Raw genomic sequence first — 24,579 nt, 5'->3', positions numbered from 1 at the left:
AAAAATATACATCCTACTAAAATTATTTTAAAATATAATAAATGACTTATAACTAGAATTAAAACCTAGTCAAAAATCACATAATGTCGTGAACTTAAATTAAAAAATACTTGTAGTTAGGTCCATTGTATGTTTAAAATTTTATACATGTATAAATAAATAAAATATAATACATATAGTAAGACGAGAAAAAAAAAGTATCTCACAACGTTTTTAGGGTTGTAATCGAGAAGTGTATTTACAATTTAAATTGTTTACTGATGAATTTTCTAGTTAAAACATGCTTTTGGTATAATAAGGGCACACCGCACACCCAATTGTTAAGCCTTGAAATCTGAAACCGACTCACTTGTAGAAGTCTGTTTATTGATATTGTTCATTTTGATCGAGTCCTTAGTTGTACAGCTCGACTTGGATAATGTACTATTAAATGTCCTAGTCGATGTTACACTTGTCGATTGTGTAGATTTTAGGCAACATTTTTTTTTCATTAACTTCAAGACTCGTTTTTTACACACAAAAATACAAAATATCAGTACTCCTTGTAGGCTGTTTACAATGTCCGTGTAATTCCATATATATTGGTAATCCTTGAACTCAAACGCTAATATTTCCGTGAGCCAACTTATTCCCATCACAATGAACAATTTTAAATACAACAAAAATCTGCAACACATCACGCATACATTTAACTAACGTCTGCAGCTGTTTGTGTATTACCATTTAACAATCGCCCAAGATATACTATTATGTATATCATTAATTATAAACATTATGTTATATTTTGGTTACATACTAATTTAATAATTCTTAGATTAAATTTAAACATCAATACAGAAATCAATAGACAATTTAGGAGGGGAGGGGCTAATTTGCTCCCAGCTAGTGTATTATATTTATACATATAATATGTTTAATTTTTATCAGAGTAAGGAATAATTAGATTAATAAATAATAACATTAGATGACATTGATTATTGTAATAATGCTCGAAAAAGAGAAATGAAGAATTAGTGTCTACCACTTCTAGGGGAAAGGGTTTATACTAATTTGACTATTTTAAAAAATATTAATAGCACGCCGTAATTTTAAATTGAAAAATGTGTCATTTTTTTGGGTGTTTTTCTCGATTTTGAATGGGAAGGTGTGACCACTGTGACCTTTTTTAATTTTTGACCCAATAAAGTAACTTTTAGGTACGATTTTTGATTTATAAACTTGCTACATATAGAGGAATCTGTTAGACAGTTTAAAAGATATTGTGAGTCAACACGTAACACAAATATAAAAATAAATAAATCTTTGCATCTAATCTTTAAATACAATTTATTAACAATTAGTTAAATAGTTTTATTATAACCTAACCGTTTTCGTGTTCGAAGTATTCGCACGGGGTAACTAGTTCTGTTATTATCTAACATACATAAATAACACACTTACGTAATATATTTTAAATAAAATAAATTAATTATGATACCTTTGTGTTTCATGATCAATGTTTTTCTTGCTCTTTGACCCGATGAGTACTTTAGCGTCTTTCATATGTTTGACTATTTTAACTGTAGTATAAATAAACATCAGTAAATTACTCAACAATAATACGCCAATTGGTCCATAAAAGTAGAAATATTTTGCGGCTTTTGCTGAAACGGTAATAATTTTTATAAAAAATATAATATGTAATGACTTATGGCAGTAATATGGGTTTTAATTAAATTAGTTGTGTTGTGTGTCAAAAAACGTTAATTAAACTTCTACACTTAATCTTGCTTCTTGGTAAATGTTAAAGTGTAATTAAACGGATTTTGGGTTGTTCTTCACTATAATGTTTCCCCACAAGAAAATAATAAAAGTTTTTATTTTAATGATTACCGCCATATCCAACTCGGAAAGCATGAAATGACAACAAATTGCTACAACAACATTGGTATTCGTCGCATTGGTCTTATATAATATTTCAAAGAAAAGTATTTGTTAGCCCTAATTGTACACAACACAGTTAAAATTATTCATATTTGATGTACTTATAAAACAATCATATTTACACAGAATCGTCGTTGAAAAAAAATCTTATTGATAACAATGTCTTAAATATAATCGTACTTTTGTTTGCTATTGCCTATTATAGAATAAGTGTATTGCTATTTTTTTAATTTTAATCATACTACATCTACTAATGCCAAAATGAATAACTGTTTGCAGTTTCATAAAATAACATTTATTTTGGTATGTACATTGTACAATAATATAGAATACAACATACTCAGTACCTCAAAATACACGTAAAAGTAGTCTGCGTAGTTCGAAAGCTTTTGAAAAAATAATTCACACAAGTCAAAAGGAAAAAATATAATAAATACTATATAAATTAGCAGTTTTGCAGATACTTTCGTTATTATTTATATTTTATTTATTATAACTTGATGAATATCAGAATATATATAGTTATTAACTATATATATTAATAATTATATATATTAATTATTCATTTATGTTATAAAATATAATACTATAAATTATAATATATAAATATTATACATTTTATAATATTGACTGTTGTTGTACTCACAATAAAACCAACAACGGTCTTTTCCGAATTCTGGCCGGATTGCATTTGGTGTTTCGTTTGGCGATAAATCCATGTATAAAGTTATGATCAATATAATAATAGTGCATCCCCAGGCATATATAGAATATATAACAAACTTTTTAGCTTCTTGTCTGTGAGTATTTCCCTTCAGAGGTCTATATCCGCTAAAATCATAAATATAAGCCGTTAAACATCGGAGCACATACATTTCCATTTTATAAAGAAAAAACATATAAATTTATACAAAATAAGAGGTTTCAAAATTTATTTTTTATTATAAGAATATAATCCTTAACCTAATATCATATTAAAATGTTCTTTTTTTTGTGACATTTCGTATAAATCTTCTACGTTAACTTGTAGTTAATATTTATCTAATAGATTATTAATAATATATTTATATAAATTAAGGCTTTGGGGGGAGGGGGGTGGTGATATATCATTAATTAAAAGACGATTATCGATTTACCTGAACGTCCACCATAAATCAAAACACATGACATTTAACCAGAAGAAACTGGCCAAAAAAGAAATTTGAATAATATATGCTAAAAAATATAAAAAATACACAATTAATGCAATTATATATATGTATATACATAATAATACATATACAACAAGTTAATAACTATTAAATGACGTCTAAGTACAATTGTTACAGTTCATAAAAAGAGGTACATTTTTAACCAGTACTAAATGTAGTTTTTCATAAGCTCCTTAATACTATTACAATTTAAACATTGAAGCTAAAACATATTAAAAGCAAACATTTTAAATAAAATATAATACAGCTGATATACATTTTACATTTTTTTTGATAAAAAAAAACCATCAATGTATGTATATAATATATTTTGTTATGCTTTAATATAATATTATGATTTAACCAAAATGTTCTTCCAAAATGAATAATAATACTCGAGGCTTGACTTCGGCTTAATTTTTAAAGGCAATATGGTAGGAAAATTGCCAATTTTCTCATTTTTTACTCTAGGATTTTAAATCTTTTTTCCTCCAATTCCTCTTTGAACAATTTTTTTATACGTGACCAGTGGGGAAAAAGGTAATCGATAGAGCTCTTCCGCCCTTGATATAAATTTGACTTTTTTACTATTCGCTTAGAAATAATGCCTTGGACTCCTTTGACCTTCAGAGTAATATATAGGAGCAGTTTTTTGTAAAGTAAATAAAAGTTGGCCTACTCGGGATGGTGAAAAACTTGGATGTAGTGAGGTATAAGCCCCACTTAAATTTGGTTTTTCCCAGAAATTCCCCACGCATTTTGTATACAAGTTGATAAAGTCTAGAGAACAAATATAGTATGTTACGAACCAGAGCACAAATTTGTACGTAAGTTGAAAATGTAAACGGTTTCGGTGCATTAATTATTCATACTTCACAAATCGTTCTCAGGCTGTAAAATTAACTGTTTGTCATTTGTTAGCGAACATTTCGAACCCATTGCAATGCCTATCTTCAGAAAAACAGTCATCATCTAACTGTCGCGACTATACTCGATAGTATCGCTTGTTTCCTACCGCTATTTAAATATCACCTACCAGTATGAATTTTGGCATTCGCATACTTCATTCGTCCCGAGAAATACTTTTACATTTGTTATAGTTAATTTAAATGTATGAGTGGCATTGTTTCTTTCTCTTTTAAAGCAAAACCATCTGTCCACCACTTTAAATTTGTTTGTACTATTCCTGATATGCTTTAGTGCTTTTAGTGTTAAATGAATCACGATCGTGATGTGTTGTGATTGCGATCTATGTTATTTATCGTTTTGTTATTAGACGATGACCACACAAGATCCGAAATTCGATTCTGCAAATCTTGCTGTTTGACTTCGTTCGACGGAAATACTGCGACGAAAATAAAAATGTTTTTAAAAAATGCTGCTCTGTACGTTTAACGCGCCTTGTGTGGGCGAGACAATGGACGCCAAGTGACGGTCACGCGATTAATCGTATACTAACCACTATCGCTTTCTGCCGTCTGCGTGACATTTTGGGTATTGTCTATTTTACTTTATAATTAACCGTTTACCAAACATACATACATATTTTAATCATGACTAAATAAACATGCTTGATTGCTAGATAATACTGCGCAGAAACATTGCCCCAGACTTGGAAAAAGGAGTATTTGACCGTGTCAAAAATAATATAGTCTAATTAAGTGTTCTAATATTAGCTAGTTTTTTTAACAAGACTAATGCCGATTTGCATAAACGTCCACTAAACGTTTAATGATACTATACCTGATTTTTAGTGGCCCGTGATTAGTCTATTAAATTTGAATGACAATTAAATGTATTAGTTCATTATGCAACCCAGCATAAGTTTCATATTTCCAACTATACAATTATCTATTTAATAAAGTAGAATTGTGTATCTGAGCTTATAAATGAGGTTATACAGAGGACATCGCCTTCCTGACCTCATTTTTGCTACTTGAAGTAAATGGCTTAAAACCACAAACATAATATTACATAATATCAAGTTAAATAAATTTTTTTTTTTCGAAAATTGACGTAAAATAAATGGCATACACCCACCAAACATGTTACATAAGTTAAAAAATTGTTTTTTTGATAAATGAATATTATTTTGCCTTTTTGAAAATGTAAAGTGTTTTCGTGGTCACCCTGTATAATCTATATTATACATGTGACGTATAATGTATCGATTGCATTTGAACAACCGAGTGGAAAAGAAATAAAATTCCAAAAATATGAAAAATAAACTTAGACAGTCATTTTGTAGCTGAAATAGACTCATGTCTTATAATATGAACGTATAAACTATAAAGGATAATATTCCATTGAAACTTAATTTTTAAATCATAGCAGGAATTATGTAATTACTATAAAAATTATATAAGAAATAAAATGTTTTTTCCAAAAGTTGGGTGTTGAGAAATATTAACCTTTTCCACTCAGCTGTTCATCTGATATGTTAATATTCTACCATGGTTATTTTTTTCGATTAGTTGTACGAATATTGGGATTTTTTCAAGGAAAACGTTCGGAAAGTAAAAGTACATTATTTAATATTTATATTTGTTGATATTATACAAACTACCTACTTATTACTGTTTAATGGTATGGATGAAATTGTAAATTATATGTAATCGCGATAATCATCGAACGGAGTGGCTAAAGAGTCCATTCAAGGAACGAAAAATAGTAAACACCAGTTTGAAAACATTGAGTAATTTTTTTTTTACCACAAATGTAAAATTATGGCGTGTGGCTGGAACAGTCCAAAGTATCACCTCGGTTCATACACTAAATACTTTTAATGACATTGGAAAAAAACCACACCTTTGAGTCATTATCATTCTGCACCGTACGTAAAGAATCATATTATAGTAAAACATTACTATATATTTTAAAACTAGAAAATACGTACAGGCAGACTTGGTTGGTGTAAATAGCTATACCATTGAATATTATTACTAGAAATTATATTTTTAATAGAGTTATTGTAAACAAATAGGAAACAGATAATTTTATTATACATATATATATATAGGTATTTGTAGATCAGAAAGTGTACACCTATTTATTGCACTTCAAAAACTAAAGGTTAAAAAAATGGCCAAGTTTCCTTATAAACCGAAAAACATATAAATAACTTAAAAATACAACGCATTTTAAACTTTTGATAAATGGATGAAATAACTACCAAATTTGTTTAAAAAATGAAATTATCTGTTTCCTATTTGCTTACAAAATACTTAATTACCTATCAGACTAACTTTATAACTATATACAGGGTGGCCCGGGAAGATTTGACAAATTAAATAACTTTTGTTCTAGTGAATATTTTTAAGATATTTCTTTTAAAAATAATTTATACTCAATTGCGCTATAAGCACCACGGTTCTTAATGCACTTAACGCGTAGAGCTATTTTTATCTGCGCGCATTTCTCTACCGCACTTCACCTCCCATCCTACCCTTTAAACTTTAGTAACTTAAAAAGTAATTGTCCAAATCTGGTTATCGAGCAGTTAAAATTTTCAGCAAATTATTCTTAACAAAATGGCTATCTTGAATTTTTAAATAAAAAGGTAATAAAAAAAATTAAAAATAATTTAAAAAAGCAAAATAGTTAAGTGCAATAAAATATATAGTGCTTATAGCGCAAATGAGTATAAATTATTTTTTTAAAAAATGTTAAAAATATTCACTAGAACAAAAGTTATTTCATTTGTCAAATCTTCCTGGGCCACCCTATATACTAACATTTTTTTCTTTGACAACACATTTCCATTATTCCATCATATTATTATTATTATTAACATCATCATAACATCATTATGGTTCCAACTATTTGTAATGTGGTGTGTCACATAAGTAAATATTCCAACGTTAGGTACTAATAGTTTAGTGATTTAAAATAAAGGACTAGTGTGTCATTGATATAATTCTGATACTTTTTAAATCTTTATATTTTATTGTTTTATTTAGTAATGTATAAAATAATAATCATTTTCTCTTCGATATTGATAACCGAGACCTGTTGTGTAATACAGTGTTTTTGTATTTGTAAACATAATCATTTTTAAATGGTTGTTAGTTTTTTGAGTGTCCATCAATCAGTATTTAATTTACTAAGATTTCATACTATGACCGTTTGATAGAATATTTTAGATATATTATTAAGCGAACTATAAAATTACATAATTGTCTTACCTAATACGATGCACAAATCATGATCCATTTCGTTCGTTTTAATCTGAACTATACATAGGCCCGCGTATGCAACAAATAGTGCTACTATATGACACATAAGAGACTTTCCGTGCAAATTTCTTAATTCCTTGACCAGAGCGTACACAAGAAATGTAGCCAATAAAAACGGCAACGACAGTATCATTAATATAGTGTAAAACTTTTTCATAGTGGTCCATTCTTCCTTTACATTAGCGGTGTCAGTTGCTTGAAAGCACACCAATATGAGTACATCGAAATTTAAATTGGAAAAATTGTCTACGCAGAATTGTTCTGGCGATGAGATAGTTTTTCCAGCATCATTTATTAGCCAGCCTTTTTCTGAGATCCAAAAATTATCCTTTGAGCTTTTTCGCGGGTCCAATTGGTACATCTTATTAGAGCATTTCATTTTTCCATAGACAACGACGAACGCATTATCTTCATATTCTTCGACCAAACCGGATCCATTTACAAACTTTGGCACCTATTAAACATAATATAATAAACATCGTTATGTGCATTGTAGAGTTCTTTATAGTGTCGTAAACTTTAAAGAGTAGAAAATAAAACCCCTGTAACAAAGTACAAAAAATACCAGTTTTTACGTAGAATAAGGTGAAATGTATGGAGTAAGTAGAAAGTGAAACACATGTTTTTTTCCTAAGGATTATAGTACACATATTATCCATTATACACAAATTCAGTACAACTCTCACTAAAATAAATAGCCGGTTATGACACATAAAATCTAGGAAGTTTGCAATATTTTGGACATATGCTTAAGGGTGTAAAATATCAGCTCTTGCAGCTCATAATACAAGGAAAGATTTGCGGGAAGAGGAGCAGGGGAAGACCTAGAACGAGCTGGCTGCAAAATCTAAGAGAGTGGTTCCAATACAACACCAACGCTACAACGTTACAGAACTATTCAGTGCAGCCAAGGACAAAGAACATACCTATAGCCATGATGATTTCCAACTTTCGATAGAAGAGGAACATGAAGAAGAAGAAGAATGACACATACGTTTCTATAGCTAATAACTTCTATGCAAAGCTGAGACGGGTTTTTTCTGTTTCGAAAAAATATTTATTCTGTCCTAATGTAGGTTAGTTAATCATAATTTTATATTACATAATTTAAAGTGTTATGAGATATTCGCTGTGTAGGTTAAATTGAAATACTTACTATATTCAGTCAATTGACACTGACGATGACGCACTTGTTAAATTGCAACAAATGCCCCATCAAATGTGACGTAACAGACTTACAAGCCGCTAACAACAAGGCTATAATGATGGCAGAATTTTGGAGCAACGAATTTAGAAGCAAAAATCATACGTCACATTCAGTACCACCTATTATTACCTAATTAGTACACTATTCCGTACATTATATTTTATTTATTCATATTTTATTTTGTTTTATATATACCTGTTTGACTTTTTGACTAATTTTTATTATGTTGTACTATCTATAGTTTATATGTAATAATTTTTATAAATGTAATTACTTGTAAAAAGATGACCTGTCACCCCGATTCGAAAAAAAAAAGTCAATTGTAAAAATTAAACTTTGGTCTAAACAAATAAGCTTTAACATTTAGTTCGATAGCGTACGTGTTATTCTAACTGTTTGTGTGCTATTTGTATGTACATACATAAACAATTTTTAATACGCTGATTTAAATTTCTAAAAAGTTTAAGAATTTGACGACAATGTAAACAACGAATTTTTATAATATTAAATATTTTAGAAATTATAGGAGATAGAAAAAGGCAAAATAACACTGTTTATTCTCCATTATATATTCAACTCACAACTGTATAACTTATGTATTAAAATACTGCTACAGAGAGCCCTAAAAAAATTAATACTTTTAAATTTTATGAGGTATAATTATTAAATTAAAGTACTGCATTGTTGTTTTACTAGTACAATTTAAAAAAAAAAACTAAAATTAAAAATCTTTTTAAAAAAACTATTAGTTATAGAATACTTGTGAATAAATAAAAGTAGTTATAGCTTTATTATAAGTTTGTCATATTAAAAATAACATAAAAATTAGAAACCTACCATAAACTACAGATAGATAAATAACTTCAAATATAATTCCAAATATCTTCATATTTGGAATATAAGTGATTAATCAATACAGGGATTGAAATTGTTTCTAAGTTAAAATTTGCATTGTTTGTATTAACTACAACAAACGTTGATATTATTTTGATAGTTTAATTAATTATGAACAAATATTATGTGTACATCGTTCAAAGAGACATAACTATAGTATTGTTATATATTCTTCATTGATACATTTAATTATTTTCAATAGTTCCCCCCCCCCTTCTAAAGAGAGCGGGCTTCAGGTGCACATTTTCATTGCCCTATTCCAGTTCCTTGTGATGAGTGGGGTGGAAAAGAACTCTTACTCCTTATTACAAAGGAAATTTAAGAAAATAACAAATTTTAGCGGTTTTTTTCTTATTTTTTTACAAATAGATAAGGATTGTTTGAAAACGTCCAACATTGATAAGAACGGTGGTTACTGTAAATGGTTATATGGGGTTACTACAATAATTTTAATAATATGGTAATACAATAATATTTTTCCATGAACTTATTGCCACCCGACTTTAGGTCAATGACTGCGAACGACATCATAACGACCTTTGTTTCATTTCTTAGAATTTATAAATTGTATTGCAAGTTACAGCTTGTTATTTTCATAGTGTATAATTCTGTATAGTTTATGTGTATTATATGAACTGCATTCACCTATCGCAGCAGTGCTGTCGTTTGCCAACGCAAGTAAGTACATAATATGATTATTTATACTTCGCTAATTATTTTATATAATAGTAATATGAAAACTCATTTGGCCAGACTAGACGTAGTATCAGATTTTTTTGAATTGTGTAAAAAACAGATTACATACTAAAATTCTAAAATATAGTATAATTGGCATTATCTATTTGTGTTTAACAACTTTGCTCATGGTTAAAATAGATCATATTTTCTATTAATAGTATTATAATCTAAGATCAGAAATATTGGAACCGCCGAGAGCAAAAGTGGTGTAAGTCGCGAAAGTTTAAAGTTGAGAAACAAAAGGTTGATTTCTTGCTAATTAGGTATGTGAGTGGCTTAAATGGGTGTGCCCTATTTTTGTATGCGTGTTAATCATTTTCTAAATATTTTCTTATTAAGGGCTAATTTTTAAAATAACAAAATACGTCTAAGAACTTTCCTAAATTCTTAATTTATATTTAAAATTAGGATCAATCAGTCAAATGCTAAATAATAATGACAAATGTTTACTTACTGTTAATAACTGTTCGAATACTATTTATTGACAAAGCACGAAACTATATTGATCATATATGTTTTAGCAGTTTTATGAAATAAAAAATAAAAATATCTTAAATTGTTAACAGTTCTTTGTTCGTTAAGTGCATTTCGTGATTAAGTTAACTATCAACATTGTTATACAGTAAAATATTTTTACATTGTATTATTATCAATAACTAAATACAGTGTTACTCTTCTTAGGACTGAAGAAACGTTAGTGTATTCAAGAATATTAATGTCAGTATTATACAATAAAAATTACTAGTAATAACACAACAAAATATATATCATTTAATATAATAGAAAGAAAAATTAAATACTACAATAATAATATTTGCGTAATAGAAAGTAGAATTCAAAGTAACTGGTATTTATTTAAAATTACTACTGTAATTTATAATGACAACACCTCGGCTAAATACCGCTGATCAATTTACATTGATAAAAACAATTTAAATATGTCAGTAAATGATTGAAAATGTAAATGTATATCTTTTTATTACAATAATATTTTTATTCCCGACTACCCGATGAAAAAGAATAGCCGCTAATATGTTCAACTGCCAACATGCAACTTCCCACTAACAGTAAAACACATTCTGGAGTAACAACAAAAGCTATGCAATTTGACCTACTCCCTGCCAGATAATATCACAGATTTAACCGCTAAAGTACCCAAGTTCAAGAAGGAAACATGACTACACACCAACATAGAAAAATCCCCCCCCCCAAAAAAAAATTAAAAAATCACAACTGTTAAATATAAATATAAAATCACCTAATGTAATCCTCGTGTTTCTTTTTTTCTATTTTCTTTAGTTTGTTTTAAGGAAAGCTCTTTAAAAACATTGTAGTCAAAATTGTCAAATGCCATTCTTTCAATAAAAAAATAAATTTTTTTATTAAAAAAGAAATTCTAAATAAATATTTATCAATAACATTGGCAATATTCATATAATCATTGTATCGTCTCAATATTGTTGATAATAGTTGTAACATTTAAAAATAATTTTTATTTAAAAACGTGTACCGTATAACATAATAATTAAAATTCACAAACCTATAAAACTCTGATCCAACTTTTGTATTACTTCAATAATCGATCGATTTATAGAAAACCCCGCATGGTTCTTCTAAATCTTATGGCATAAATTAATTTTTACTTAATTTTTTCCGAACACAATCAAGTTGATATTATAGGTACAAATTATCAGTAGAAAAATAACTCTTACTGTAGTTATTTACCATAGTTTGTTTAATTCTTTAAAATTAAAAAGTTATAAGGACAAGAAAAAAATATTTATAAAATGTGATGATAATGTGGTGTACGAAGATTGAGGAATGTTCACACATGAATGTTGTCCATTTGTTTCTCCTAATTAACCAAATCGTTTTTTTTTTCACTCTATACGTAGAAGACCATAATTTATATTAGTTATATATTATGTTATGAATTTTTAGCTAAATCATTGCTTCTAAATCCATTAAACAATATTATAGAAAACAGGAATTGATTCAACCTTGGAAACAATAATCTCTAAGAGCTTGAGGCAATGGTGTATTATTAGAGGTAGATAATTCGCTCCTATTATCTTTTTTACTTAAGTTATTGTCTATTGATGTTGGTTTCTTGATGGTAGATATTTTTCACTTGTATGGATGTGTATTAGATTAGGTTAACCTAACTGATTTTTGTTATCAGCCTAACGTGGATTATGTGATCGATAAACTGACTAGTTTTCTTGTCCTTAAGAAAGTTAGATTTTTTAAACATTTTAATTCAAAATAAATGTATGTACATATTTTAATAAATTGGATAAAATTGTCGAATAAAATAATATTAACTTTTTATTTAAATTAATATCTTAATATTTATTTTAGCAATATTTTTTTAGAACCCCTTTTATTTTATAACCGTCTAATGTGCTCCTTATAAAATAATAATATAATCGACCCGTTAAATGAAATGACAAAAACTCACCCCGAAAGCTCTATGCAAAGATTCGTTTCTGGCGCTGCATCCAACGTTTTCGACGAATACCTTGTTTTCCTTGCAACACTTTCGCACGCAGGATTCGACTTCGCACACGCACAATTCGTATCCGGCCGAGACGACGCGGTATGCCGACGGCGGATAGCCTTTCGAAGGCTGTCCCGTTGTCCACAAAACGTTGTCCACTATCGTCACGTTGTCCCGCGATACCGTCACCGTTTTGTTCATCTTGCACGGCCATTCGGCTGTCATGTTTCTGATGCCGCCGCCGCTATCGGCCGTCACTACCGCACTCAAACACGCGATAGTCAACAAGAAAGTCGTCCGTCCGCACATAATTTGGGCGTTAAAAAACACGGCTTCGACGATACTTAAGGGTTCATTGCTAGTGTCAGAGGAGGGGATGGTTCTGGAGTTTGGGGGAGGGGGTGGTAGAATTTAAGTTAAAATATTTTGAAAATGTATCCGAAAATAATTAAAAATAATTCACACAAACATCGGCGCTGTTGTCAAACGTATAAGCCGGTATACAAGCGAAGCGCGTGGCGTTTCGACAATAACTGATGTCTGATCAGAAGGCAAGGTCGAAAACGTGTTGAAAATGTTTATATATATATATATATATATATGTATATTACGTGCCTACCGTGAGCCGAACCGAAATCATCTCCACTATCGAAGGCAGGTCGTTTTACCGGTCAAATACTCAAATGTGATAACTATACGCTACAAGCCGAACTATGAATATTGGCTATTGCATGAGTACTTCTTCATTTATAATTTTGAAACAAAATTCAACGTTTACAGCTAATTAAATATAATTAATATTAGTCCATATAATTGCATAACAGTTCTCCATAGGCAAAAACAAACGGAAATTTTAAAACTCATTACAAAAAACACATTGTTTTTTTACAGTTAATTGTAGAAATGTAGAATTAGGTACTGAAGAAGAGTAAAATGTATTTCAAAAATAAATTATTATATACCTAAAAAATATATATTTATACATCATAAAGTTCTATAAACATTTTTGTTTTTAGCGTTTTTCCTATTACAATCACAATGAACATCGGCAACACTTCGGGCAATCGTGTGAAGACTACGAACAATGATTTTCAAATAGGTAAGGTATACCGTATACTAAAATAAATATAGATATAATATGTATCGTATTATATAGGTTACTATTTTTTGCTTATGAGTACAGCTTACTAATTTATTTGTCATTGAAAATTCAATTTCAAAGAAGTGGGCAAACAAAATATATCATTTCTATAATTAAAAAATATGTATATTTTACGTTGAATTTTTTTGTGAAATTATATTCTATAAAACATACATGACTCGTTGATTTTTATGAGGGTAGTTCGCTTTGTGAAAAGTCTTGGTTGTAGCTTTAAGCCATTTTTTTTGTATTTTGAAAAATAAGTTCATGTTAAAAACATTTTTGTATTTAGTCAAAATTTAAGTAAATTGAGGGTTTCCCCAAAACTGAAAATAGATTTGGTTGACACCAAAAAATAATTAAAATTGTTTTCAATGTCAACAAACGTAAGTGGGCGTTGCGCGAATTGACCAACTACATTAGTTAAATGATGAGCTATATTTTTTTCATGTTGAACACCTTAAGCAGCGCGCACACCAAATACGTTCCGTTCCGTTACGTCGCAACTTCCGTTGAGCCGAAAGGTTTGATTATTATAAATTCTTATGAACAGGCGCACATAGGTTACGTTACGTTACGTCGCGTCACGTCTTGGACGCATGACGGAGACGTTAGGAGACAGATAGGTTGCTGTTTAGGGCAAAATTGACGGACGACGGATGGTTGATGACCGCTGATACGCTCGCCCCAAATTTTCTGCTCAAAGCAAGTGGAGCAAAAAATTGTTTAAGAACAGTGGCGTAGCTCTAATAGCTATCATCAGGCAAAGCGGGGCAGTGCCCCGGAGCCCTAGATCTCAGGATTCCTGGGAAATTCTTAAAACCCTTCCTTAAAATAATTGAAAATTTTGATGTATTTTATAGTCATAGTGAATGTTCTAAATTCCAATTCCTGCGTTGAAATTCACAGTCAGTATTAAAATAGAATAATAATAATACACACAAAATGATCGGTGTTCGCCGTTAGACAGTAATCGTTATCTTATCGCACTACGGCCACCGCGGTCCGTAGGTAATGAAAGACGACCGAAAAACTATTACCGCGTAGCGTGTACATACAAATTGTCGAATAGCCTGTTATCAAACTTATTGTAATGCCGAGTGAAATATCGAACATAATAATTTCGGTGTTGGTGAGTTACGGCCCAATCCCTAAATCAAGTACGAGTTGCGGCCCAGGTTTATGAGAGGGACGTATGAGTTGCGGCCTGGGCTTATGAGAGGGACGTATGAGTTGCGGCCCGGGTTTAGAAGAGAGACGTATGAGTTGCAGCCACATAATAATTACCACTTTATGTTAGCCTATTAGCGTTACTCAGGAGACACCACGGGGAGGTTGGCTGAGTTATCTCCCAAAAATTTGTTTTTTGGTCAAGTTAAGGTCAAGTTTCGTCATGTTATTTGCCGATGAGCGGTTCCGTCGTTGTCATTTTAGTTATTTTATATTATTGAGTTGAAAAAAATTCATCTGTCCTAACTTTGACACTCTAATAACTTCAAAAGTAACAAGATCACATAATATAAAAACAATGCGAAAATTAAAATTAAAAAATTAATTAAATCCTATAGGCTATAAGATATTGAGTGGATCTCTTTAAAAAAATTGTCCTGTATAACTAAATTGGCGATAAAAGTTTCAAGATAAAAAAGGTTGTACGGCGGCCGCAACTCATACGTCCATCGAAAACTGCCGGACCGCAATTCACCGGTCTCCGACATCGTAAACAACACTTCGGGCCGCAACTCACCTACAGCCAATAATTTGTTTAACAATTTTTCAAATTGAGAAACCAAACCCAAAACCAATAGTAGCAATCGAAAACACTGAAACAAGAATCAAAATATAGCTGTATTTTTTTTGCCGAATTTAGCCTTAGATTTCTCTAGCTCGTTTTATTTTTTAAATCGTCTCTAAAGCCGAAGTCTGATTCTGAGAATAAACCCCACAAAATGTGTGTAAATATTTTTGTGGGTAGGTATTATTGTTCCTAACTAGTTTTCAGTGTTGTACAGTGTAACGAATTTAAAACCTAAAACAAACCCGACAATGATGGAATAACCTATTTTAAAAATAAATATTAAATTAAATTTTAAAAACCAACCCTTAATCTATAGTAAAATTGTACTATTAAACTGGGCTTATCCGGTAAAACACATTTTATCAAGTATTTAAACCGGTAACTCGACCAAAGCCGTTAACATTTCTATAATGTATTTCAAAACCAAAAATCAATCGGTTTCAAGCTCTGGATTTTAAGTGACTATACTTATAAATTATAATAACATTTTTGAAATAACCATTTTTAAATGGTGTACAAAATTGTGGGTAATCAACGTACCAATGCTATCGTTATATTTTTTACAGTCAGGACGGGTCGTTACAAAGTGCCTCGTCCTAAAGTCTTCAACCCATCGACGTCCTCCATTTCCTCTCCGGGTCCATCTCGGCCAATTAACTTCGACAGCGCACGTTTGCCGTTCCGCCCGGATTGGACGCCGGTTACGAGTGGATCTGCGGCTATCAGAGGAACGCCGGCCACTAGAACCGATATAGCCTCTCCCGCTGTTCGACTAGCAGCCAAAAACAATAGTAGTTGTCTTGAAGTACTGATGAAAGCCAAAAGCAGTGATCCGGAATTGTCAAAAAACAAAATTCACCAGCAAGTCGCGAATTTGGTGGCCTGTAGCACGCCGCGCCAACTCATCGCGCCCATAATGTCGACTAATGAGTTACAAAGGTGAACAATTTTGGCCGATAATAATATTTCACCGGTGACATATGTCACCGAAAAAAAACCATTAACTACTAAAATTATTAAGTATATTATACTCGGTATGTATTTTATATTATATATTTTTCCAATGTATTGTACATATGTATTTCCATTAGATATATTATATTATACGTATATACAATAATATTGACGTTCTCGTACAGACAATACTATATGTACGTGTGCAAATTAACGGATTATATGAATTTAAAAATTGCCAAGGTGAAGCGATAACTAAAACATGTATAAAAACACTATGGTATTCCATACCATTTACATACAACATTAAGTATAATGTAATAAATGACTTTCTATTATGTGCGCAATATTATTAGAAGCAACAATAATAAATCAGCATAATGAGTTCGGGGAGGTTACAAGTCTTTAGGAATTATTATAACTGATATTGTTTACCTTTTCTTAATCACCCAAAAAAACACTTCGATACCTGATAGAACCTGATCTATAAATTCAGGAATTTATAGATCTAAAATACATAGGTAAAGTTTATTGTTATAATCAAAATCGACTAAAATAATTGTATTATTTTTTTTTTATTTTTATGTAAATTCGGACTCAAAATTAGGTCTCGTTATATCCTTCAGTCCGTTAATCAAATTTTCAAACCAAGAAAACTGCATTTACATAAAGAATAAAAAGTAAAAGTTCCCATCCCTTCTAGTGTGGATTGATTTTAAGTTTAAAAACGAGTTAATTTTTGCTTAGGTTTATTTTTTATCGTAAGATTAATTATGCTCAGCTTAATACATTTATTTTTTAACAGACACATACAGGTTGAGTTGTTTTTGACATTCGTTCTTTAGAATTCCTAATAAAGACTTAACTAACGATTTTATAATTCTATTAAACGATAGAAAATGTAACTTTAGCTGAAACATGTTATCACAAGTTTATTAGTAACTTAACCTAAGTTCAAATAAGTTGCTGTAATTAAAATTGTACTAAGAATAATATATGGGTATTCATCGTGGTTTACATGATGGGTAAAGATGGATGGAATTTACCCTTCATGTGTTAAACTAATCTTTTCTTAGTTACCAACTTAGAACTAAAATCTTTTTTTTTATGTAGTACTTTTAGTGAAAATCTAGAAGCCAGACGCATAGAGAATCACGTTAAACAACCGTCAACGTCAACAACGTCGAAACCATCAGAAACTACTAAAACTACCACCTTGACCAATAGCGTGATTCTGGGTAGATAATTAGTATAGGTTTTTTTTTATGTAAAACTAAACTACGAAATGTTTATTTTATTTTAGTCCTAACCATCGGAAGGTGTTCAGCGCAGGGTGAGGTCGGGTTAGCATCAATCGATTTAAAACGACCAGTGTTAACCCTATGCCAAATTAGCGATACACAAAATTATGCAAATACGATTACAAAGATTAACATTTTCAACCCCGCCGAGGTGAGCATGTTGCAAATTCCATGTGCTAATACTTATAATAATTGAACGAATGCACTTTCCTTCTCTCTACGTAGCGAGTAGATTTGATAACTTATAACTTATAACTAAAAAAACTGTAATGCTGCTCATAGAACATATTGTGGAGAGTATGTCATACTGCTTTGCGTATTTTGCGTTGTGGTGAACCATGTATTTATTTGACGTTTATTAATTACCATAGATTGTTGTACCAGACACATTTATGGAACAAGTTCAAGGAACGGTCATTTATGAAATAATCAAAAGTCAATTCCCATTGAGCACGATGATAACGGCGTCGCGAAAACATTTTTGTGAAAATCAAGGGAAAAAATATTTGAAAAATGCTGTTTTACCAGAATGTTTATCGATATTGGAACAAACGTTAACTAAGTAAATAAATAATTTTTTTAGCATCGATGCAATAGCTGAGAAAGTTTTATAATTTTTCCTATTGTCTGAAGACACGATAATGTGACCGATTTACTCAAAAAACATCTCTATCGACCCGCAATCGTAGTATGCGGTACTTTGATGGGATGAAATCGTATTCAGATTTTAATAATTGCTTTTACCCAACTTTGCTAATTTCTTCTTTTCTCATTTATACTATACTTCGTTTGGACTGTGTTTTTTTTTATGCTACAGAAAAGGCTAGATCTACTTTCTGTCTCATTTTAGCTCTTTATTTTTGTACACCTTGGTCGATAAAATGTGTACATATTTACTAATCGTTTTTGATGGACTGGATGTAGATATTATGCGGTCTCTGCTGCAGCAGCGTTATTCAAACATATTGAATTCAATCACAAAACGGTTTTTTCTTCCAACACATTACAACTCGAATACGTCGGAGTAGAAAAATCAATGTTTATTGGTAACTATACTAAGTATACTATTGATGATAATGATACATTTTTTATTTTTTATACTTTTATCGATTGGGGAATTTAGTGTATAAGTCTTGATAATCAGTAAATTATAATTTTTTTAAAACGATTTATCAAATTATGCAAAGCAATGTTTTACCAACAGTTCATTAAAGAAACTAAAAAAAATACATATAAAAATATTGCAACAGATACAAACACGGCGATAAGACTGGAACTGGTGTTGAATAGTACATCGATTAACCCAAAAAATTCGCTGTACGGCGCGTTGAACTATTGCAGTACTATCGGAGGTCGAAGGAGACTTAGGTCTTGTATACTACAACCGTCCACCGACATTCAGCTGATACACGACAGGCAGACGGCCGTAGAAGAGTTGATGGTCACCGAAGAAGGCGATTTAAAATTACTGAACGTACCTATGACAGTTTCTTAAATAGTTAAATCTTTATTTTAACGTTATCATTGTGGTCGCGATAAAAATAATTAATCGGCAATTTTAGAACACCATGGATAAATTTTCGGACGTTGAAAAACTATACTGGCTGTGCACCAAAGTGCCCAAGGACAGTTTAAACATGTCGAAATTGCAGGGAAATTACACGTTGCAGCTGAAGTCTACGTTGGACGTATTGCCGGTACTGGTCGATATTTTGAAACCGTTCAAGTCTCATTACATACGACAAATCCGGAAGGTTTGCACCAATCTAATCACAATAATAGTTGTATGGTAATCATTTCTGAACAACGTTATTATTTCGTTAACACCACACCGGTAGGCGCTTACTGACAGCGGTTATTCGAAAATGCTTCAAATCGTCGAAACCACCATAAACAAAGAAGCTACGCGATCACGAGGGTATTCACAGTCGCAGTTTCAACGTTGTTTTGCCATTAAAACAAATTTAAATCCCCTCTTGGACATAACTCGCACTAACTATTCGGAACTAATAAAACGATTTCACGGTACGACGTGACATTTAAGTATTTAAATTTCAATACGTACGATGTGCAAAACCGTCGGTAAAAGTTATTTTTACTTGTTGTGTTTAGATAAAGTCAACGAGTTGGGAGAACAATTTCAAACGGACGGTTTGATCCCAAACAATTCCACAAACAGGGGTTTCCATGTTCAACTAAATTTGAAGAACGTCGGACGCTTCGATGTCAAAAATCCACCCAGTATATGTAAACAAGTAATTTATTTTCTTAACTGTACTCTTTAGAGCGTGTAGGGAGACACAGGACACTAATATGTTTTGCTTAGATTTCGAACGTTTTTATAGGAACACTCGATTTGTTTAAAAACTCGAAAAGTTTCTATCAAGCATCAATCATTATTACAATCCCAGATCCTGTCTATCCACCACCATTCTTTTAACTATCAAATATTTTCTGGTCGTTTAATTTTCCGTGTTTCTCATGATTCTACCCTTATTTACGACAGCGGTTATTCGTGGTGATAGCAAAAACGTATTCAACATTAAAACAGTAACATTGATTTATTCATTTTGAAATGACTATCTGATTACTATTTCTACTTGTAGTACAGTAAGGCGATTAACTAATTAATAGTTATTTGTTAAAATATATTATGTAGGTGGAACGGACCAAAAGTGTTCTTAGGTTTACAACAAACGAATTGATCGAGCTGAATTATCGTATTAACCAAACGCTGATCGAAGTTGAAAAGTTGACTAACGAGTAAAGTGTTTACTGTTTACTTATAAACATTACAGGACTAGTAATTTTAGTTCTTACATCATTATTAAATTATATATATTTTTTTTTTTAAACAGAATTTTATTTGAAATGTTAAAAGAGCTTAGGAAGTATATCGGCCGTGTGTACGACTTGTGCAACGGCATTGCGGATTTAGACTTGGTTTTGTCGTTTGTTAAATTCAGCAAAAAACCGGGCCTGTGCAAACCAACTTTTGGCCAAAATATCGATATTGTTAACGGCAAGCATCCAATATTGGAGCTGATCAGTGTACCCGTCGGAAACGACGTAGTAAGTAAACATGGATATTACACTGTTACAACATTTCGTCCACCGAAATACTATATCTTACACATTATAACACGGTTTGAAATTGTATTGATAGTTTGCTTCTACCGACAAGAATCTTACAATTATCACCGGACCAAATATGGGCGGAAAAAGTATCTACATACGACAGGTGGCTCTACTACAAATCATAGCTCAAGTTTGTGAATTTTAATGTTACCAATAATGATGTCTATAGAAATTAGCACATATCTGAGTTCTATCATATTAATTTAATAATATAATATATTAGTGTTCATAGGATGTAATTAGGCATGCGCGTTTATTTTTATTTAGATCGGTTGCTATGTGCCAGCTGCAAGTGCCCAATTTCGCATGTGTGATAGATTGCTAACAAGACTCGGTTTCGGCGACAGCATCGAATCGAACGCCTCTACTTGGGTATTAGAGGTGTGTGTTATAATAATAATTATATGTTAATTTTGTCTGTACTCGATTCGTCGGCAATGAGTTTTTGGCCTTTTTTTAAATCCACATACGTCGATTCTAGCAATTACTTTTATGGTAATTGGACATTGGTACGTATTTTGTTCTTTTAGCGAAAAATGGCCAAGTTAAGTTCTTATCTTTATAGCCGTTTTCTACGAGATGTCTAAAGCTATAAATTCTCGGCATAGGCGAACGGTTGGCATTGGTATTTTTGTTTTATACACGCAGTATCTACCTATGTGTTTCTAGATAAAAGAAATTAATGGTTTTCTACCTGTACTGTCGAACAATAGCTTAGTGATAATTGATGAGCTATGCCGAGCCACAACTTCCGAAGAAGGATCCAGTTTGGCGTGGGCGATTTGTGAACACCTAATGCAATATCGAGCATTCATTTTTATCGCCACCCACAGCATTCTTTTGACCAAACTCCAAGACCTGTACTGCAATGTTCAAAAGTAATTAACCTGGCGCCATATTCATTATCTCGAATTTCAAGTTATTATTATTATTGTTATGGCAACGTGATCGCTGGCGTTACACATGATGTGCATTGTTTTAGATCATTGTTTTTTATTTTATTGTCCGCTATCCGGGGAGTATTAAAACAAAAGTAAAATTATATCTCATGACCTAGTCTTGTTCTGTATTGTAATTTGTAATCACATAAAAAAACAAGTTGACGCCCAGAGGCCATATTATTATATGCGATTTACACGTTAAAATAATATATAATACGATTTTAGTTTTCACATGGAAGCGCTGTCGGATTCAGATAACGGACTTTGCTATACGCATAAACTTAAGCCAGGAGTAACGCGCATCGATCACTACGGACTGGCCTTAGCGAGGGATATCAAAATGCCAGAAAACTTGGTCGACTATGCGTCGGAAATCGAAAAATGTTTATTCAACACCGAATCGGTACGTTTGTACAAAAATCTAAAATAGATTATATAGTTCGCGATACTGGTTTAGGCTTTAGCTGTCCCTTATCTGCGATAAGAGCGTCACGCGATTGACGCTCAGCCTAAAATAATCATTTTGATTTCCACCAGAGGCCGATTAAGAAAGAAGGAGTTTTCCTGTAGACCCTCGTCTGTGTTAGCTCGGTGGCTCCTGCATCCCACGGTATCACTCATTTTTATAATAATAAAATTAATTTTCTATAGCTAATTAAAATTATGAAGAATTATTATTGTTACTTTTCATTATGTCTTTATACTAGTGACAAGTATTGTGTGGTTTGTTTCTTCAGTTTCCTGTTGAGTTATAATTAAGTATCAAGAAGTATAAACAAAAATGTATGTTTCATGATATTTAAACCCCGTAAGGTGTAAAAATGAGAAATATTTAGGTTTTTCGAAATTACACAGATAATTTTGAATATTAAAAATAACCAATACCACGCAATTTTTTACAAAATTCGCATACAAATGAGGGTGTAAGTCATTTTTTACTAAACATTTTTTCCATTGGTTTTGGCGATTAGTAAAAATTAAGCCACACGTCATATGAGGTATTTTTGGCAAATTTGACGATGCTAATATTTTTTTTTACTTTAATTATTTTCAATTTTAAAAATAATAATTAGGATAGTCAATAGTATTATGCTCAGTGCCTTTTACTAAATCTCAATCTAACCAATGGAGAAATATAATAGAAGTATCCGGTTAAAAAATCTCCTTGTAACAAACATATCAATAGACATAAACTATGCACGTGAACAAAACATATCGTTATTAAATTTTGTATCTGATAACAACAGGCGCTAGCTGATTCTTCTCCTAATGCAGCGAATAGAATATTGGACGATTTTGTGGTGGAGTTATTGCGATTGAAAGATAATGAACTCATCAATCCGGATAAAGTCAGTGATCTTGCAACAAAAATGATTGAAGAGTTGGAGAAAGATTTCCAAGTATCGATTAATTGCTCGGATTCGTCCAACGACATCATGGATACGATTTGAAGTCTAAAATATAAACAAAATTCAAAACTTAATTTATTTCACTTCTTCATTATGAATGTAATGTGAAAAATTAATTTAAAAAAAATTTGTATTTTTTTTGTGTATACTTTACACAAGATATTGTTAATTAATATGTTATAATATTATAAATAAAGAATTTCTTTGTTATTAAATACATTTTGGCAATAGCAATCCTCCAGCCTTCCCTATCCACTGCTCTTGTTTTCCAATCCCGTCCTCCGTTCAGTGTTTCCACGTCTTTTCTTATCACATCTTCCCACCTCAATCGTGGTCTTCCCAGTGGTCTCTTACCCACTGGGTTCTCGTACATGATCATCATTATGAGATGGTTCTGGCTTCGCATAGCATGTCCAGCCCATTGAAGTCTTCGGTTTTTGATTACGCTTAATCTCCCTTTTAGGGTAAAAATAATTAATAATTAACCTTATTAAAAGAGCTATGCTACTGTTCCATCCTGTAAGCCTCATTAAACAAACCTTCCTTGTCATTCATAACTCGCTCCCCAATTACTTAGTATAACATATTATAATTTATATATTATTTATATTAACACAGGTTCCGTTCGTCCCCATTGTACCATGTTTAAGTATAATAATGAATGTTTACTTGATGATGAAACTGGATTACAAATCAAGGATACAGTTTAGCGTCTGGCTTTTATTTGGTAAAAAAATATGTTGTTAAAAACAATACATATTTTATTTTAAACAATACCTATATTGACAAATAACGATGTATAATTACTATTTTAGGACTTTTTTTATACTTATTTTACAGAATCGAAAATAAAATTAAAATTGAAATAAAATTGCTGACTAATAAATAAGTTTTTTGTTAAAAAAAAAAATGAAAGTTTTAACTTAAATTCTGCCTGACGATTGCCTATTTATGACGGCCGACTTCTCCAACAATTATTTCAAATGTGTGATGTGATCTTAGTTGCAATAATTTTTAAGGTCAAGTGAGGTATTTGTAACTAAAAAGAGCAAGTGTAATTTTTTTACAGATCTAGGATCTTTTCAATCCTACTAAGCCCCGATCCCGGTATGCTGGATTCTTAAAAGTGTTTTTGTTGGTTATTTAAGTTTTAATGAAAATGGCTTCCACAACAAAATTATGATATCAGACATGAATCATATTATGTTCG

At 31.0% G+C, this 24,579-nt stretch overlaps 2 protein-coding genes across 4 annotated transcripts; one reads left to right on the top strand and one right to left on the bottom strand.

Annotated features, from left to right (window-relative positions):
* Positions 1-52: 52 nt before the first annotated feature.
* LOC126841751 (G-protein coupled receptor Mth2-like) lies at positions 53-13,207 on the bottom strand. Its single transcript, XM_050578382.1, has 6 exons — positions 12,649-13,207; positions 7,298-7,802; positions 3,060-3,138; positions 2,570-2,754; positions 1,478-1,643; positions 53-666 (listed from the first exon to the last, which is right to left on the bottom strand). The coding sequence occupies exons 1-6, from the start codon at positions 12,994-12,996 to the stop codon at positions 321-323; spliced, it is 1,629 nt and encodes a 542-aa protein (XP_050434339.1). The 5' UTR covers positions 12,997-13,207; the 3' UTR covers positions 53-320.
* Positions 10,036-23,463, top strand: LOC126841749 (mutS protein homolog 4-like). Of its 3 annotated transcripts, none has more exons than XM_050578377.1 (18): positions 10,036-10,127; positions 13,704-13,786; positions 16,193-16,565; positions 17,694-17,818; positions 17,884-18,032; positions 18,253-18,443; positions 18,806-18,927; positions 19,132-19,355; positions 19,444-19,635; positions 19,720-19,906; positions 19,994-20,136; positions 20,541-20,644; positions 20,740-20,953; positions 21,048-21,149; positions 21,287-21,400; positions 21,689-21,897; positions 22,186-22,363; positions 23,208-23,463. In XM_050578377.1, the coding sequence occupies exons 2-18, from the start codon at positions 13,726-13,728 to the stop codon at positions 23,409-23,411; spliced, it is 2,892 nt and encodes a 963-aa protein (XP_050434334.1). In that variant the 5' UTR covers positions 10,036-10,127; positions 13,704-13,725; the 3' UTR covers positions 23,412-23,463. The 3 variants fall into 3 exon arrangements, with proteins under 3 accessions (XP_050434334.1, XP_050434336.1, XP_050434337.1); XM_050578379.1 differs by lacking the exon at positions 10,036-10,127 and adding an exon at positions 12,396-12,458; XM_050578380.1 differs by lacking the exon at positions 10,036-10,127 and adding an exon at positions 13,603-13,622.
* The last annotated feature ends 1,116 nt before the right edge of the window (positions 23,464-24,579 follow it).

This window comes from Adelges cooleyi, unplaced genomic scaffold, assembly GCF_023614345.1.
Source record: "Adelges cooleyi isolate 19-005CV unplaced genomic scaffold, UGA_ACOO_1.1 ACOO_flye_CR_arks_rails_tigmint_CR_PRNA_41, whole genome shotgun sequence".
NCBI lineage: Eukaryota > Metazoa > Arthropoda > Insecta > Hemiptera > Adelgidae > Adelges > Adelges cooleyi.
Note: the sequence above shows the minus strand (reverse complement) of the source record. Positions and strands in the feature narration are given on the sequence as shown.